We start from the raw sequence: 17,909 nt of genomic DNA on the forward strand, positions 1-17,909 counted from the left end.
AGTGAACAAGTGAGTGAGTGAGTGAGTGAACTAGGGAGAGAGAGAATAAGTGAACAAGTGAACTGATGATTGATTGAGTGAGTGAGTAAACTAGGGAGTGAAAGAATAAGTGAACAAGTGACTCCATGAGTGAGTAAGTGAGTAAGTGAACTAGGGAGTGAGAGAATAAGTGAACAAATGACCCCATGAGTGAGTGAGTGAGTGAGTGAGCAAATTAGTGAATGAGTGGCCCAATGAGCAAGTGCAGTAAAATGAATGAGTGAATGTGTGAATGTGTGAGTGAGTGAGTGAGTGAGTGAGTGAGTGAGTGAGTGAGTGAATCAGGGAGTGAGAAAGTGCGTAATTGAGTGACCTAGTAAGTAAGAAAGAGAATGAATGTGTGAACTAGAGAACGAGTCGATATGTGATCCTATTAGTGAGTAAGTGAAAGAATGAATGAGTGACTGTGTGAGTGAGTACAGACTAAAAAAAGGTAGACAAGTGGGTGTAAATTGGTGAATAAGTGAATCAGAGTGAGTGAGTAAATAAATAATTCAGTGACAACGTGAGTGAGAGGATGAGCGAACAAGTAAATAACTGATTGGGTGAATGAATGAATGAATGAATGAATGAGTGACAGAATAAATGAGGAAGAGAATGCAGAATTGAATGATTTATTATGTGAATGCCTTAGAAGGTGAGTGTGAACCTGGTTCACATAAATGACTTAGTAAGTAAATGAGTGAGAGAACGGGTATTTTAATGAGTGAATAAAAAGAGTGATTTTTTTGGGGGGAAAGGAGTAATGAGTGATTCAATTAGAGGAGAATGAGAGGGCAAGTGAATGAATGAGTGAATGAATGAGTGAGTAAATGAATGAGAGAGTAAGTTTGTGGTTTAATAAGTGAGTGATTGAGTGAGAGTGATTAAGTGAGTGAGTGAATGAGTGAGAGTGATTAAGTGAGTGAGTGAATGAGTGACAGAATAAAAAAAGACAATGAATAAGTGACTGATTGATTAAACAAGAGTGTGAGTGAGTGAGTAAGTGAGTGAGTGAGTGAGTGAATTGTTTAATATTAAAAGACCTCGCCTGTGGATGACAGAATGGGTTTTTTTCCCCCCGTCGTAATAAAACCTACCGTAGTTCACGGTATTAAACGTCCCTGCCACTGTCTTACAGGATGAGTTGTCTCCCCCGCACACTCCACATTTATCTCTCCTGGCCTTGGAGTTTAAAACATGGTCACAACCTGCTTGCTGCAGAAACACAAAAAAACGTGCAAAAATGAAAGAGAACTTGTTTCTAAAGTGGAATGCAGTGTGCTCCGTGAAGGAACGTTGAGGCAACATGCAATGTGTTTAACGAAAAAATAAGACTTAATGAAGACTTAATGAATTAATGATTAATGGGGGATAAATGTAAATAGGGTTGGTACTGGGAAAGTTGTCATGCATCGCAAAGAACACACTCACCCTGCACAGGCCTTGCACGCAGACGTCGTTGGTGTCGGGGCCACACGGCGTACCGTCGATCACTCGATCTTTTAGCTGGTAGTAGGCGGTGTTTGCTGCCACTCTGCAGAAGAGCTTGCAGCGGTCCTTCATCAGAACTTTAGATTAAAAACAAGCAAATAAATAAATAAATAAATAAAAGAGATGCCTGAACATTAGACAGAGAGCAAAAAAGCAGAAAAGTCCTTCAGGAAGCCTGGAGAAATATTCCTCATGACTACATTAAAAATACAAGAACGTCTGGCACTTTGGACGGAAAATATGATGAAACAATAGGGGCCCTAGACTTTTACACGGTACTGTGTCTTCTAATTAATTCATAAGCTTTTAACATTTTTAGACATCTAGACATTTGATTTTCGTTTGAGATTCATGGATGTCTCTTGAGTAAGAACTGGAACAAAAATATATGTAGGTGTGGAAAATCTGGTATTAGGAAAGTTGCTAACTTATTTTTAAATAAACATCTTCTTGAGCACCTTCAAATGTGCATGTTCGTATCCATTTAGAACAATGTAAGCGAAGGGCCAGCTAGGGAAAAAAAATAACACTAACTTTAACTTTACTGCTACTAGACAACCCAGACTTACTCCCGCTGTATTTGGGCACCCAGCGCACGTTTGAGGGAAGACTGTTGATGTTAAAATGGCGTCCATCATAAGCAGAGCACTGCTCCTCTCTGAAGTCTCGTCTCTGTTTAGAACATGGCTCAGAGTTGCATGAGCGAAACTTCTTCCTGCGCCCCACGCAGTACTGTCCGCCATTCCTAGGTCTGGGGCAAAAAAACAAAAAAACATTTGCATGTAATTAACAGAATTAGAATCATCAAAATCATAAGCGCTTTTAATTTAACTGGGATTTGATCTTATGAAGAAGTCATAATTGTCCTTATCTGTCCAGGTCGGATTAACATAATAAATAAATAAATAAATAAATAAATAAACAATCCTATAAATAATAATGGGATAATACTTTGAAACAAATACTATTTAGACCTTTTTGGATTTAAAATGAATTATTATCTCAATTAGCAAAAGTAACGATACCGGAAATAAAACCCCAAATATTAATTCCATAATTCACTTGTGATGGTTTATCTTGTCACAGTTACCAAGGCAACCAAAATGAAGCATCAACAAATAGCAATAATCCCCATCTTGAAAAAACAGAACCCATCAGGTGTCATTGCTCACATGGGTTTGTTGCAGTCCCGGGTGGCGATCTTGATGCCTCCCCCGCATGTGCGCGAGCAGGAGCCGAAGGGACTCCACATGCCCCAGTCTCCATCCACCGGCCTCAAGTCATGATCCTTCGGGATGCACATGCCGTGCTTACAGTGCTGTATAAACAGAAAAGGAGTGGGATGAGTGACTGGGGTCACATGCAGTACATGGTAGATTCACGTAAGCTTTGTGTACTATACAGTAACTTTTAAATATTGGTAAAAAAAAAAAAAAAAAAAAGCTTGTTACGCTATTGTTCATCACTTCCTCTTTAAGAGCAAATCCATACTTGAGAGTGAACATTGCTCCTAGTCAAGGGGGTTTACTGTGCATACATACGGCAGGTATCCTACGCCAAGAAGCTCCTAAGATGTTAGGATTCGTAATTACTGGAACTCAACTTTTGGACTCACTAGGACTAAGGACGAGGATGATTTCATTCTGAAAGCATGGCAGAACCTTGATACTTCTATATAACCTGCAGGTTGTAACTATTTGGCGGAGTTTGCATGTTCTCCCTGTGCTTGGTGGGTTTCCTCCAGGTTCTCCGGTTTTCTTCCACAATCCAAAGACATGCAGATTAGGCTAATTGGCGTTCCCAAACTGCCCGTGGTGCATGAATATTGACCAGATGTCCTACCATGGTCATAAAAATGGGTCACCATTGGCCTCCATGGTCCCTAGTAGGACTACAGAGGTTCCTAGATGGATAGATGTGTCCAGCTGGTGCTGTACATCAAAGCATCGTGGTTGATAGTTTGTATATATGTGTGTGTTTGCATGAGAGTGTGTGTGTGGATGCCTTGTGCTTGATTAATAGTAGTATAAGCTGGAATACTTGCCCTTCCTTGGCCACAGTCAGTGCCATCAGCCCAGGGCATGTGCTGGGTTCGACAGCCACGCTGAGCTCCTTCTGGACTCGTGCACCAGAGCCGTCGACACTGAATCTGGAGAACAAACACACACACACACACACACACATACAAGCACACAGTTAGCCCTCAGTACCACCCCCTGACCAGCATACACAAACACACTGGGTAACTATCCCTCTCTCATAGGGCTTACCCTTTAAACAAACACTTTAAACGCCGCTGACTGAATGTACTACACTGCGCTGTTTAACAATGTTATGTAACTACTACTTAGAACCGGGACCCGAAATAGCTCCTCTCCATTCCTCTGCTCGTGCATGTCCATGTAGAGAGCGGTGAATCTCCGCATGGAAATGAATGCCTTTAATCCACAATACGGTACAGTACATTCGAAAGCCTCGCTGGAAAACTCGTCGTTAAACAAATCAGTCAGGTGGTTTACCACTAGGGAGGTATTTATCAATATGGCGGAAATGCTTTGAAGGGTGTTCATGTCAAATTGGGACTTTTTTTGTTGTTGTTGTTGGATAGTGCAGCATAACATAACACAGTTATAAGAGAAATACCTCCCTTTATGTCTCTATATAATCACCTCCTACACTAATCTCCACGTTTCATTAGTGCTTGGATACCACTAAGGTTAGAAAGTTTTCTCAGTACGCCGGCCTCCCAGGAACTCCGTGGATGACCCAGACATGAAGCGAGGTCAGGACTCCAAGAGGGATGTGGAAATAACCTCCAGGCGAGGTTCCTGACAGACAGACGCTTCTTCTCCGAAATCTGGCGACAAGTTATCCGCTGAGTTTCAAGAATCAGCCGTTCCACTCGCTGGACTCGGCTAGGATCATCATTCACAGAAAAACCCAACAAAATTTGACCCTAATCAATGTAATACTCCTGTTTCCTTACCATGAACGGGCAGACCTGTGTCCCAGGCCCAAATATGAGTTCACATTGTTGATCAACACTGTACATGCGCCCGGGAAGCTGCTGGAACAGAGGGTACGGCCTGGACACGGGTTCGTCGAGCAAGCACTCTCCATACCCTGTGCTAATAAGAAACGATGAAAAAAAAACAACTTCAAAAAGAAAACAAAACAAACAAGAGACAAACAAGACACAACAAAACACGTCTTGAGTGTGCATTTGAGGAGCTGAATATCTACGTTTAATTTACAGATTTGAAAAAATCTCAAAAAAAAAACTCATTGATTTTAAAATGTGCATTGAACCATTTGTTTGAGCTCTTTCTAACAAAGCTTACAATGGAGTGGAAGTCACAGGAAGCCATGTTGTGCATATAGTGATGGGTACATACTCGAGGAACTCGGTGATGTATTTCCGGCTGCATTTGGACCACATCCATGGGTTGGTGTAGTAGTTGAGCGTGGGGGCCATGACATTCTGCTGGACCTTACCACCGTCCTCTTTACACTTATTACTGTCATCATGGGGCATGTTGAACCTGCGAGACACAATGTATACAGGCATGCAGACATCAGTGACCTTTAAACGCATTTATCGATGTAGAATGTTCTACATTTGGGTTAGCAGTGGCCCAGTGGGCAGAACAGTATCGATGCTGTTCGTGAAAAGGAGGTCATACAGGGAACGGAGACGTCAGGAGCGAGATGCGACGTGTACAGCTTTGCACCTTATAGTGCCAATCCCCTGCTCAGCCTACAGCAGTGAGGTCAAAGCCCTCCCCCGGATAAGAAAGGAATTCCAAAATCCCATCTTGTGCACGCAGTGGAAATAAATGTACTGTTACGGTTCAAAAGGCTTCATGGAGAAAAATGCATATCTGTACTTCTGTAATCTCGGGGTGATTAAAAAAGCTTTGCAACGGAGAAAGACTGAACCTTAGCTGAGTGATAGACAGAGGAACAGAGGAGACGAGGAGACGAGCACGAGGCAAAAGGCTGCAACTAACCAGAGGGAATAGTTTGGAAGCACAAAGAGGAACGAAGAGGTGAAATAGAGAAAGACATCAAATCACATTTGAAGCTACTAAGTTCAGCACTGAAGCAAAGTAATACTCTCTGTAAAGGTGGAAGAATCAACATCCCAAAGCCAGCGATCTGTCCATCACCCAAACGACTCCTATTTTCAAAGGTTTTTTAATTACAAACCTTACGGAATATCTAGCAGACAACAAATTGCAGCATACTGTATGTTCATGAAGGATCGCATATCGAGTGTAGACAGAGTTTATAGCTTACTGTCATGCTGTAATAGAGGTCAAGCGAAACATTTCACTGATCCAAAGAGACATTTCAAAAGTTACAGTTTTTCGCAGTTGCCCTTATCTAGAGCGACTTACACTTTTATCTCCTTATACATCCACTGAAGGTTAAGGGCCTTGCTCAAGATGATGGGTTTTAAAATTGGGACCTTCTAAGCCGTAGTCCAACCGCTTCACCACTTAGATACCCCTGACCCTGACCCCAGTCTGAGTCGATGTGTTGATTGCAGAAGTTTGGAGAAAAGGATAGAATATTTTCATCACAGGACTAAAGAATGACATTGCAAAGAAACATGCAGTATGAACCTATAAATTGGACTTTGGTGCTAGAAAGAACATTGTGGACCAGTGGACCAAAAGACAAGACAAGACAAGGCAAGACAAGACACTAAAAAAGAAAACTGGACTGGGACACCAAGTACAGTAAGTAATTAAAGAGCAGAAAGGAACAGAGGAATGGATAAGTTGCCAGAAAAGAACAACAGAGTTCAGATATAAAACTAGGGAAGCGAATAAGAAGAAGGTTTTGCACTAGCAGAGAACGATTGTGATTAATGAAAAAGGCAGAAGACCAGTCAAAGAGACAAACGGCTGGAATAGAAGGTTAAAGAGGACCAGTGGAAAAAATAATGAGGAACCAGAAGTTCCTTCAACAAATTCTGCTCCTGTAAATTTGAGGTTAGAGTTTGGGGAGAAGAACGTTCGAGAATCTGAAAAGAAAAAGAGGAACAAGGAAAGAATTGAAAGGAGCAAAGGTGAAGATATATTGCATATTAATGGAGAATCAGACTGATGATCAGGATCAAGACTTGGAGCAGGACAGACCATTATAGACAATTCTGGACCATGAAAGAAGATCTACAAGTACATCTAGTAAATAAAACTTGCAGAAGGTAATAACCCAGGAAAGAGGACTGGAGACCAGTAGAAAACATGTAGACAAGAGAAGATCAGTAAAAGAAGACTAGCCAACAACAACAAAAGACTCAGGACCTTCAGAGAATATGTGGGTGAAAAAAATAAAGGCTGGAGATAAGTAGACAAGTGTAAATAAGCTTATAGAACTTAAAGGTTCAATCCTCTTCAAGATTCCCTCCCTGAGAAAGTTCTAAGGAGAACCCAGTAACTATCAAAATGTCCATCATTAAAGCCTATTCGCTATGAGTGTAAGACCGATAGTCAGCGGTCGTAGATGGTGGAAGTGGTCGCTTACACATGGCCGAGCTCATGCGCGATGGTGAAAGCTGTGCTGAGGCCGCTATCTTCACTGATGCTGCAGCTCCTGTACGGATCACACACCGTGCCTAACTCCGCAAGACCTGGAAAAGCAGAGAATAACGGGTATCGGTGACATCATAATTATAATTTATGGGAACATTTAGCTTGTGATATTGCTTATTTTAAGGGAAAAAATTACCTAAAGTGTCACACTTGTCTTTTGCTCGACAGATGTCCTGCCTGTGGAAATAAACATGTTACATTTATACAAAGCATACACACACACACACATGCTGTTTTATACAATACTACAATTTTACATTCTACTAGTGTGAAGTGAAGTTTAACCCCCCTGTATTGCAATTGTACCCCTGAGTATGGCACCTATTCAAATTTAGTTAACTTTCGTAGACGTGACATACAGTAAACATCTATATACGCTGTGGACTTGCATGTATAATAATATAATTATGCTCCCCAATAAACCTCGCTAGTTAGCCACTCTAGCATTTTGGCTAATCTTTCTTTCTAAGAGAAGTAAAACCTGTGGGACCTGGTAATGAGGATAGCCGTGTCAAAGTGGTCATGGTGTTCGTCGTCCAGGTTGTTCTGATCCAGCTGCCAGACACAGAAGTTCTTTAAAGTGGCTTGTGCATTATACGAGATACCCGGACCCTTCTGTGTGTAGAAACAGAGAGAAGGTGAAATGCAGAAATCTTGATTGCAACACGCTGGACAAAACTTATACAACAGCTAGACTTTAATTATACAAATATGGCAGAAGGTGGAGGTCTTGCATCAGCCATGAGAGCTGAGATTAGCATGCAACCATGTACTAGGTACAGTATGAGAAACTGGAGGACTGGTAACTTACCAGCTCATTGTTTATTATGACGAGCTTCACAATGACAACGTTGATCTGATTGCCGATGCTCGGATCCTTATAGATTGAGGAAACCTGAACAGAGACAAAGCAAAACTGGTTGTGACAAAGGCTAAGCAAAACAGCGGGAAAAAAATGCTGGAAAGGAATTAAGTGAACGGAAGTAAATGTTTGGAAAGGGACATGAACGGCCCAGTTCCCCAAATTAGTTTTTTTTTTTTTATTATCTCAATGAAAGGAAATGATATGTTAATTCATTATGAGCAAAACATCTGAATGTCCTTCTAATCTATACACAAATTACAATAATTAGGCATTGCATCATACTGCAATGTTTGCAAAAAAGAAAAAAAAAGAAAGAAAAGAAAAAAAAATGCATGACACTGACTTGCAGGGATTTCTAATTCTCAAAGCGCTTTTGTCCTCGGGTGACTCTAAAACATGCAGCTGTGTGAAGCTACGATTCTCAAGAAGGCCTCACACAGCAGTTCTATTTATAATACAGTACAGTTGGTCAGCTGCTGCTGAAATTTTTTTTTCAGTTGTTGAGAAAGTTGATTGCGCTCCCATAAACCTGCAGAGAATACGGTCTGTGCCAAGACAGAAGTAGGTCAACTTCACCTCCTCGGCAGCCATGCCATAAAGCCTCTCAAGCATGCATTTTACTTGACCATCATAATAACTGTAAGAAAAGGTTACATTATAGGACCCATGCTTAATCAAGCTCTCTGTGAGACAGAACTTACAATAGACATTAGGGTCAAAACATAGTGCTGGAGGTTGCTCCTGTGATGTTCCACCATCTTGTAGTCGGCAACGACCATGACTTCCACGAAACGTGGGTAGGAAAGGAAGCGCCTTGCTCTCCGACGAGGTCCTGAGTCACTGCTGCTGTCATTGGCTGACGGCTGCTTGTCTTCCCTCGAGGGTAAAGCGCCTGAGAGAACCCCTGCTCTGAGACCCTCCAGGTCAGACAACAAGCTCCCAGGTACCTTGTGTTTCTCAGCGTCCTCTTTATGACCTGGCACGGAAAATGCAAACATGACCATGTTATAAACCAACACATTTGAATTAAAACAACTCGGCTAGCATGCTGAGGCGTTCTTATGTTTGTCTCTTTGTGGAATCTCCGTAAAGGGTTTGCCTTTTGTCTGAGTAGAATTATTTTAGAAAGTTAGAACACTTATTGTTTCTCTATTGGTGCAAAGGTATAGTTTAACATAAGGATATGAAATGTTTTTCAGTATTGAAGTATTCCTTTAAGGGATCAGCGCTGGTTTTAAAGAATGCACAAGGCACCGCGCAAACATTTATACAATGTTGTAAAGTCTAGTGTTTAACCATACAGTGTTATCCTGTAGCATTGCATCAGATGAACTTTTAACCATGTGGCATTTGGAAAACTGCAGTCGCGAGCAAAACGCGCCTGCTGTCGGGTAAAGCGTTTGACATTGTTTTTGGAATGAGAAGGAAAAATGTTTTGTGGCTAAGCTATGTTTTGAGGTTTCATCTGCTACAAGGCTAGTCAGGTTCATGCTAGGTGAAGTTGGCATTGTGCCGTAAAAGCCTTGCCGCATTTCAGAGCCCTGGGATACGACGGCGGTTTTATAGTAGAGTTTGTCCTAATGGTCACTGTAAAGAAAGATGCAAAAACAAATAGAAGCCAATACCAAATTCTAATGATATGACACCGACACCCTGAAAACAATAAAAGACAATGAAAGTTATCCTCCTACTAAAAACAAAAGAGAAAAAACAGAAGCCACAATGGACCTTTTATAAAATTTCCTGTTGTCTTCGTGCCCCAGTGCATTTTTGGAAGTTGGGGCAAACATATTTCTTTTACATGCCACAATATCGCAGGAAAAAATCTGCCAACACAAAAGGCCCTCTTCAGGTTTATGAATAAACAGTAGCGTGCTGCCACCCTGCATTACATTACACACAATTAAAATTTATTTTCAAACACTTTGGGTTGTTCAGTACGCTGTTCAGCACTGCTCGGCCTCAGAGCCGCTTGCCGTGGTACGGGCAGTATTGTGCCTATCGGGTTCCCTTATCTTCAGGCCACAGGAAGTGCAAGAGTCAACAGGATTCTGCGGCAATAAACTGAGATGGAAGGCGATACCAGAAACATTTGGAATGATTCTTTCCTGCTGCACTAAACAAAAAAAGGACAGACCTTTTCAGCTACGTTCTGAGACATTCCTTTAAAAATAGCAAAGATATTGGCCATAAATAGGACCCGAAATTTTTTTTATGTCACTTTGTCAGGTCTGTGAGGAGGAAAGAAATGATTACACGAGATCCATAAATAACTAGGGCAGTATCTGAATCGTGAACGCCACACTCGCGCTGTTTCTACCATTTTAGTACAACTCTTAGACACTTATTATATACTTTTTATATCCTTTTTTGTTCTTTGCTTTTTAAAATTTATTTTTTATTTTTTTATAATTGGAGATTTTTACCTGTTTGTAGTTTAAAACATTAATTTAATAAAGGCTATTTCAAGCCCAAGCTAATGAAGATGCTAAGTTGGCAAGCTGAGCTAATAAAGATAAATCTTAACCTAGTGAACTAAGCTAAAGTTATAATCAAAAAGCTGTGCTTTTACCTTAGTTGTGGGGTTCAGGTAAATCTTAATTAGCAGGTGTTAAATAATAGAAATCTGAGTAAAGGAAGATTAATGCTAGCTAGTAAGTGAGCTGATGTAATAAGGACTGTAGTGCTAACAACGTTCCTAATGTGGCACAATAAGCTGTTGGCAGCCAATAAAACTCTTAATGACATGAGGAAATGTAGATGTTAATGTAAGTAAGACTAATATGTAGTTTTTAATAGCATTAGATTTAATGCTAATCAGGTGATCTGAGGTAGCAAAATCTAACTGGGAGTGGGTAAAGCTAATTGAGGCTACGACACTAGCTGATATTTAAGGATGTGTAGACTTTTTTTTTTTTTTTTTTTTTACCCTAGAAACACATTAATTTAATAAATACTTTAGTTAAAATAAAACTAATAAAGCCGCAGGTAGGAGCTAGGTGCTAAATTAGCAGGTTAATGTAATGAATACTAAGAATAACTGAATGATCTGAGGTAACGAAGAGCAACGTTAAATCAAAAACAGAAGTAAGTGAATAATTTAAGGTTCTGAAGATTGTTGCTAAATTAATAATTTGTGGTATTAAAGGTTAATGCTAAATAAATAATTTGAGGTATAGAGGATCAACGCAAAATGAATCAATTGAGGTGTGGAGGATTAATACTAAATTAATAATCTGAGGTAATGAAAAAAATATTAAATGAATAAATTGAGGTGTTAATCATTTTATGTATTGAAGATTAACGCTAAATGATTGAGCACAATAAGTGGAAGATTTAAGGTGATATAGATTAACGTTGATGATTAAACTTGATGACCTGCGGTAATTAGGTTAATGCTAACTGAGTGAGCAGATCTAACATAGAAGAATGCTAATCGAGTAAGCCGAGGTGACATAGATTAACGTTAATCGAGTAAACCGAGGTGACATAGATTAACGCTAATTGAATGATCTAAGGTAATTAGATTAACCATTTGAGCTGAAGTGAGCTGTGTGCGCTGAAGTAATGAAGGCAAAGGCGCTACCTCGGTGAGTAGATCTAATGAAGGTACTTAAAAAGGCAATAAAAGCAATTAAATAACAGAACCAAAATTGGTATTCACAAACTGGCGTTGTCCCTTAGGGTCATTAAAAAAAAAAAAAAAAAAAGAAAAGAAAAAAAAAAAAAAAAGAATGCCCGGTAACCACACTGCCACTGGGGATATGTTGGTAAAGTGTGTTCACTTGAGAAAGACTCCTGCAAGATGTCTAGCATTTATGATGAAACTCAGTGTGTGTTAATGTAAGAGAGATGATACATTAACATAAAGGTAGAAGCGAAGGGAGATAAAGAAAAATCATTCTTACGTGAAGCATCACATGACGACGCATCTTCTTTGGCCTTCTTATGTGCATCGTTTCTGTAAACAATATGAGGTTTGATGTGTTCTTCTTCATAATGTTCACCATTGTAGCTGTGAAGAGGCTCCACGAAATACTCCCCTTCTGACGACCTGAAAGTGCCAAGCTGGAAAAAAAACAGCAACACTTCAAATGGAGCGTGCTCACAGAGGTGTGTACTAACATTCCACAGGTTGATGTTAATTGCCCTTGTCTTTTACCCCCTGCCTCCACTCATCCCCCCCCCCCCCCCCCCCCCCCCGTCCCCTCCATCCACCAGCAATCTTTACGTCCTGCATAAATGATGCAGTAATTACAAAAGGGAGTACATATGTTGCATGCATATAGGCAAACTGGCCTCTAGAGGAGAAGAACGTGAGTGATGATTATCAGGAAATTATGGTGTAATGTGATTTTTTTTTTTTTAGTTGTGAAAGCTGATGAGGGGGAAAAGTGCTGACACTGGAGATGTGATGCCAGCATTCTTTTATAAGGAGTGTGTGTTCTCACACTGGTAAAAAAGCAACGAGAGCACAATGGCTGAAATCAGGAAAGTGAGAAGACTGCAATAATTGAAAATGCGTATCAGAGTAAATGTCACTTCAGACCAGTGTTATAGTTAAAGAACAAAATCGAATGTCTCAGACTACTGTCTATTAACCCTGATAAAACACCAGCATACACAGGCGGGTTTTAAGACCGCATTTGAAATTCTGTATTGAAAGTGACTTTTCTACTGTACTGAATGTAATGCAAAAGTGGGCATAACTTTTTTATTGTTTAGATTGCACATGGTAGAGCAACTCATTCTCTATACAGAGGTACTACTAATCAATCACTAAACCCAACTCTCCAATCCTCTTTTAAAATCCCTTTATCGCAGTTGATGGTCCCCCACTGTTTACAGAGGTGTATTCGTTGACGATGTGTACACATGCACGAACAAGTTTAAAGAAGGGGAAACCAGCGTTGAAGACAAACCATGCCGTGGGAAACCATCAACTGCAACAAAGAGGATTTTCAAATAGGGTTTGAGAGTTGGGTTTAACAATGCATCGCTTGCGATGAAGACTATGTTAGGTAGTACCAGAATCTTTCTGACTCTGATTCTTCCTAGTATAGAGGACGAGTTACTCTACCAACATGTAAATTGCCTATATCAGTAAATGAAAATGTTATGCCCACTTTTGCATTACTTTCTGTATATAGGCCTCGTAGCCATTGGGGAGCACTGGTTGCTCTTGAAAATTTGTTTTTGGCTTTTCTGGAATGCTTCTCCTGAGCTTACATGAAGATTTATGGCATGTATGCCCTTATACAGAGTAACTTATCTCATATACTGTACATCTAAGCAATTGAGAGTTAAGGCAAGTCAAGCTGGTGCTGGGGTTTAAATCTGTCACCTTCTGATCAGTAATTTAACATTTTAACCACTGAGCTATCCCTGCCCTTACAGATGCCCTCGAACACCTGGACTCCTGGCCATGCATGGCTGTGGCATTGTCATGCCCTGGACTTAGAAGACTCCACTAACTTTTTTTTTCATGACACACAACCTTAAAGGCCTCATCCTTAAGCTTTAATCATGACCTTGGACAAGCCACTACACATTGTAAGGAAGATCTCAATCTTTTTTACTATCTTTGTTACATAATAATCAAAGGCTATAATCTTAACCTATACCCCACATCCTCCCATGCCATCACTAACAATAGCATCAGAAGCCAGTGTCATGCAAAAGCAATTCTTTGTCATTGGAAATGCATACTCTCTTTAGTTTGCTGCTAAAAGCCTTTGACTTTAATCGCTCTCCCTTTCCCGAGTGCATGTGTAAAGAACCTCTAACAGCACTGGTCTTTCTAAGAACCTGAGCAAAAGTACAGGAAGCTGTGAAGCAGGTTCCAAAAATAACAGCGCTCTGGAGAGTGCTAAGTCTCACGTCAAAACACACTCTTGTCTTTCTTACTCAGCAAATATGGCCAAGATCCCAGTCCACTTTCCCACGTGCCAGCTCTAGTAAACCTTTTAAACCTGGTCTTTAAGTAATCAGCGTGATCACTGGTTGAATAAGTTGGGTGGTCTTAATTCTACCTTAGAGAACCACAATTAGACATGCTTGAAGTGCATTATAATGTATTTCTATGTTCTTTGGTAAACTCTGCATGGTGGGTCTTACTGAAAAAACAAAACAAAACTATAGGTAAGACTTTTTACTGAAGCCCATATGTTGCACACCAGCCAAGATGTAAATTCTTGAAGAAATTTCTTTAATTTCTTAAAAGATATATTGACCAATGAATGAATGCATATCTAATTAATTTATTATTGTATATTACTGTCAGCCACATATTTAATTAAAAATCCATTAAGTTCATGCAAAGGTTTCTACAAACCGTCATGCATGTTCACCAATAATTAAAACATTATGTAACATCAATCCCTTATGAATATGAACATTACATCTGGAACAAGGATGTATAGAAATCATTAGAGACATAAGTTTAATAAAAAGATCTTAACTGTACTGTACAGCTTCAGCCTGTTTAAAGAACCAGAAACATCATTTATTTATTCATCTTAAGTAACTACTTCATCTTTCCATACTGTACATCATGAGGTCATTGTCGAGTTATCTGGGAATTTGCACATCAGCTTCTGCTTCAAACTCGAAAAAAGCCATTAGCCAACTACAGGGGACATGAGGATCAACTCTGGAATCACTTTTTAATTCTTAGTTAGAGTTAACTAAGTGGTCAATAACCTTAAATGAAAAACCAGAAAAAGGGTAAGTCACAATTTTTGATAAATAATACTTAAATCACTACTTAAAACTAAATATTAGTTAAGTAAATTTAAAGAAATATAAGAACAAAATTATTTAACTAAGCTTAATGCACACTATTCCATTAACCCTTTAGGAAACATCATATTGCATTTTACAGCTCCATCATTTCACTTATTTTAGCTTTACAGTCATTTTGATGTCATTAAGATGTAAAATGAACATATTGCTGCTGTATGCATGCGCTGTGGGACCACTGCAATGACTTAGCCTTTAGATGCTCAGTTTTCTGGGTCGCTAACATTTTGTTGAAAATGCACTAAATAAAGTGTCCACTAATTAAACAAACATAAATGTTGTTTTGTGTGATGTGCATGCTTTAACTCCAACTGCAACCACTTGAACTTAGACACTATATGGACAAAAGGATTTGGCCAAACCTATCATAGCTTCTACTCTTCTTGTAGTGTTTCCATTCACTCTGTAAAGCATTTATGAGGTCAGGCACCTGGCTCACAATCCCTGTTCCAGTTCATCCCAAAGGTGCTCTTTGGGGTTCAGCTCAGGGTTCTGTGTTGGGGTCAGTCAAGTTCTTCCACACCAAACTCATCAAACCATGTCTTTATAGTTCTTGCTTTGTGCACTGGGGCACAGTCAAGTTGAAATAGAAAAGGGCCTTCCCTAAACTGGTGTCACAAAGTTGGAAGCATAGAATTGTCCAAGATGTCTTGGTATGCTGAAGCATTTAGATTGCCCTTTAATTGGGGATAAGTGTGATTAAAACACCAGAATTCAATAATTAAAAGGTTTGGCCAAATACTTTTGTCTGTATTGTTTACGTGAAGGGGTCAAGAGTAACCAAATGCTTTCTCAAATTTTAGCCTTTTGGCTGCATACTATATGAGAATGTAATGTCAGTATAGCTTCCTAGGGTGTGCTTATAGATTTGTGGAAAATTGTAGATCCTTAATGTTTCCACCTTCATATGTTTTCCGGCAACCCTGGCTCAACTTGCTTGTTCAGCTCTTCCTCAATTGGTCTAGGAACAGTGAACAGCCTCCAAATTTAGAGCTGAGTTGTGGGCTTCATCTGGGTTCTCCAGTCTCTTTTAAACCTCTCAAAGCCATGCACAATGTTGGAAGCAGAGCATTGTCCAAGATGTCTTGGTACTGTATACTGAAGCGTTAAGATTGCCCTTCACTGGGGATTGATTAAAACACCTGAATTCAATACTCTACACAGTCCAGAGGTGTGAATGTGTGTGTTCATGGTGGAGTGGTGTCCCATCCAAGGGGTGTTCCCACTTTACCTGGGAAAGGCTCTTGTCCCAGAGCAACCATAGGTGAAAGTGCTTACTGAAGATGAATGAATGAATGAATGTATGCATTGATGTCAAGCAGTTTCACGTGCAAATGATCCTTCAGTGCTATTGAGCTCATTTCCAACAGGGGAAAAAAAGTTTCTGACACTCACCAGACCGGAACAGAGGCTGATAACGGCGGCGTGCTCCGTGTCTCCGTTCACGTGTCCTTTATAAAAACAGTGCCGGTACACGGTTTCGTCCTCCTCCTGCTCTTCCTGACCTCCCTCGTGCGTCCGGTTCCTCGAGCCAAGGACGGATACGGTGTAAAGCGGCGCAATAAATCCCGCCTCGAGCGTCAGGTTCAGGTGATAGTCCCGACCGAAAGCGGAGAGCCGGTAATGCACGTGCTGGGATTCCCAGTGCTCGGGTTCTGTGTCCTGATCGGCGCTGCGCTTCCTGCGTTTGAAGTGCGCGCCCTGGGGCAGCGCGCGCCCGGCCTCGGTCACTCTGATGGGCGTCACGATCTCGTGCGCTCCAGTGTGCTGCGGTGATCCGGCTGTGGATGAGCGTTTGGAGATGATGCGTTTCAAAGACAGACAGACAGAATGCGTGCAAAAATGCACAATAACTTTACAATCACTGGGGGCTGACTGAAACTTTTCACAACTCAGCACTATCAGGAAAAAAACAAAACACTTTCCTAGTCTAAACATTGTGTCAGCATATTTTATCTACAAAGGTCCATGCAGTGTAATATGAAAGCATGCAATCAAGTAAGTAGAATCATCATTTATATTGTAAAGCGCGACATTTTACATTGTTTTGATGAATGCAGCTAATAATTAAGAAATACTGTAAAATATCTATAGTCCAATTTATAATGATTAACTTTTCACACCACTGCATTATATATATATATATATATATATATATATATATATATATATATATATATATATACACACACACACTTTCCTTGTCTCTACATTTGGTCATTTTAAACTCTATCTATCTATCTATATATCTATCTATCTATCTAGATCTACGCACTAGATAGATAGATGTACGATAGATGAAAGGTGTACGCAATATAACAAAATCTTATAATTAAGGAATAATGTATAATATCCATTCTAAACGTGCCGGTGATACCGTGAAAACCGTGATCATAATAATTCTGAGTCAAACAGTTTATTTTAAAGCATCTCCCGATTGATTATTTGACACAGACCAAGGAATCATGCACAAAACCCATTCATTCTGTCCCATCGTCTCTTAGGCGGAGCGCACGATATACCGGGAAGCCGAAAATGAATGAAACGAAAAAAGTTTTCCTTACCCTGTGAGGAGTGTTCTGGAGATCTGACGGTCCAAGCTGCTACATTCACGAAGTAGGGGAGTAAGATGATGAACGAGCCCAGACCCCAGGGAAAAGCGTGCATGATTAACCTGCAAAATGAAAAGTTCGCAAACAGCGCGCGCAAATCCACTACAATGTATCCGGAAGGCTGTTTGATCTTATCCCTCTTATCCCTGCTGCTCCTGACCGCTGCTGCTGCTGTTGCGCTCAGGGGCGGATTACATGGTCGCGAGCGTGCGTCCGTGCGTGCGCCGGGGTCCGCGAGCTCTGTCCGAGTTCTTGACAAACTTGTCTAGCCTATTAAATGGGAGGGAGGGAGGGAGGGGAGGAGGAGGGAAGAGGAGGAGGGTGTGGATGGGAGTCGAGTCGTGGTGGGCTCCGGTGCCCCCGGTTCACTCTGACTGAGGAGTGAGAGATCAGGGGCGGGGATATCGGGGCGAGATGAAGGTGTGTGTGAGGAAGAAGGTCCTCATGCACAGGCGGGGCTTGGGCTTTCCCAGTACTGCAGCTTGGAGTTAGAGATTATTTAGAATAATTTTTTTT

General features: G+C 40.5%; 1 protein-coding gene across 1 annotated transcript in view; it reads right to left on the minus strand.

Annotated features, from left to right (window-relative positions):
* Positions 1 to 17,605, minus strand: part of adamts9 (ADAM metallopeptidase with thrombospondin type 1 motif, 9) — a 62,770-nt gene extending 45,165 nt beyond the window's left edge. The window contains exons 1-15 of the mRNA XM_053484174.1: positions 17,346 to 17,605; positions 16,177 to 16,562; positions 11,889 to 12,048; positions 8,682 to 8,956; positions 7,927 to 8,010; positions 7,606 to 7,730; positions 7,252 to 7,292; positions 7,048 to 7,153; positions 4,908 to 5,054; positions 4,499 to 4,640; positions 3,557 to 3,661; positions 2,685 to 2,830; positions 2,082 to 2,263; positions 1,453 to 1,589; positions 1,119 to 1,236 (exon numbers count right to left, since the gene is read on the minus strand). Of these exons, the coding sequence (XP_053340149.1) occupies positions 1,119 to 1,236; positions 1,453 to 1,589; positions 2,082 to 2,263; positions 2,685 to 2,830; positions 3,557 to 3,661; positions 4,499 to 4,640; positions 4,908 to 5,054; positions 7,048 to 7,153; positions 7,252 to 7,292; positions 7,606 to 7,730; positions 7,927 to 8,010; positions 8,682 to 8,956; positions 11,889 to 12,048; positions 16,177 to 16,562; positions 17,346 to 17,448 (2,257 nt within the window). The 5' untranslated portion in view covers positions 17,449 to 17,605. The remainder of the gene's footprint in view (positions 1 to 1,118; positions 1,237 to 1,452; positions 1,590 to 2,081; positions 2,264 to 2,684; positions 2,831 to 3,556; positions 3,662 to 4,498; positions 4,641 to 4,907; positions 5,055 to 7,047; positions 7,154 to 7,251; positions 7,293 to 7,605; positions 7,731 to 7,926; positions 8,011 to 8,681; positions 8,957 to 11,888; positions 12,049 to 16,176; positions 16,563 to 17,345) is intronic.
* Positions 17,606 to 17,909: the final 304 nt, after the last annotated feature.

This window comes from Clarias gariepinus, chromosome 23 (genome assembly GCF_024256425.1).
Source record: "Clarias gariepinus isolate MV-2021 ecotype Netherlands chromosome 23, CGAR_prim_01v2, whole genome shotgun sequence".
Classification (NCBI taxonomy): domain Eukaryota; kingdom Metazoa; phylum Chordata; class Actinopteri; order Siluriformes; family Clariidae; genus Clarias; species Clarias gariepinus.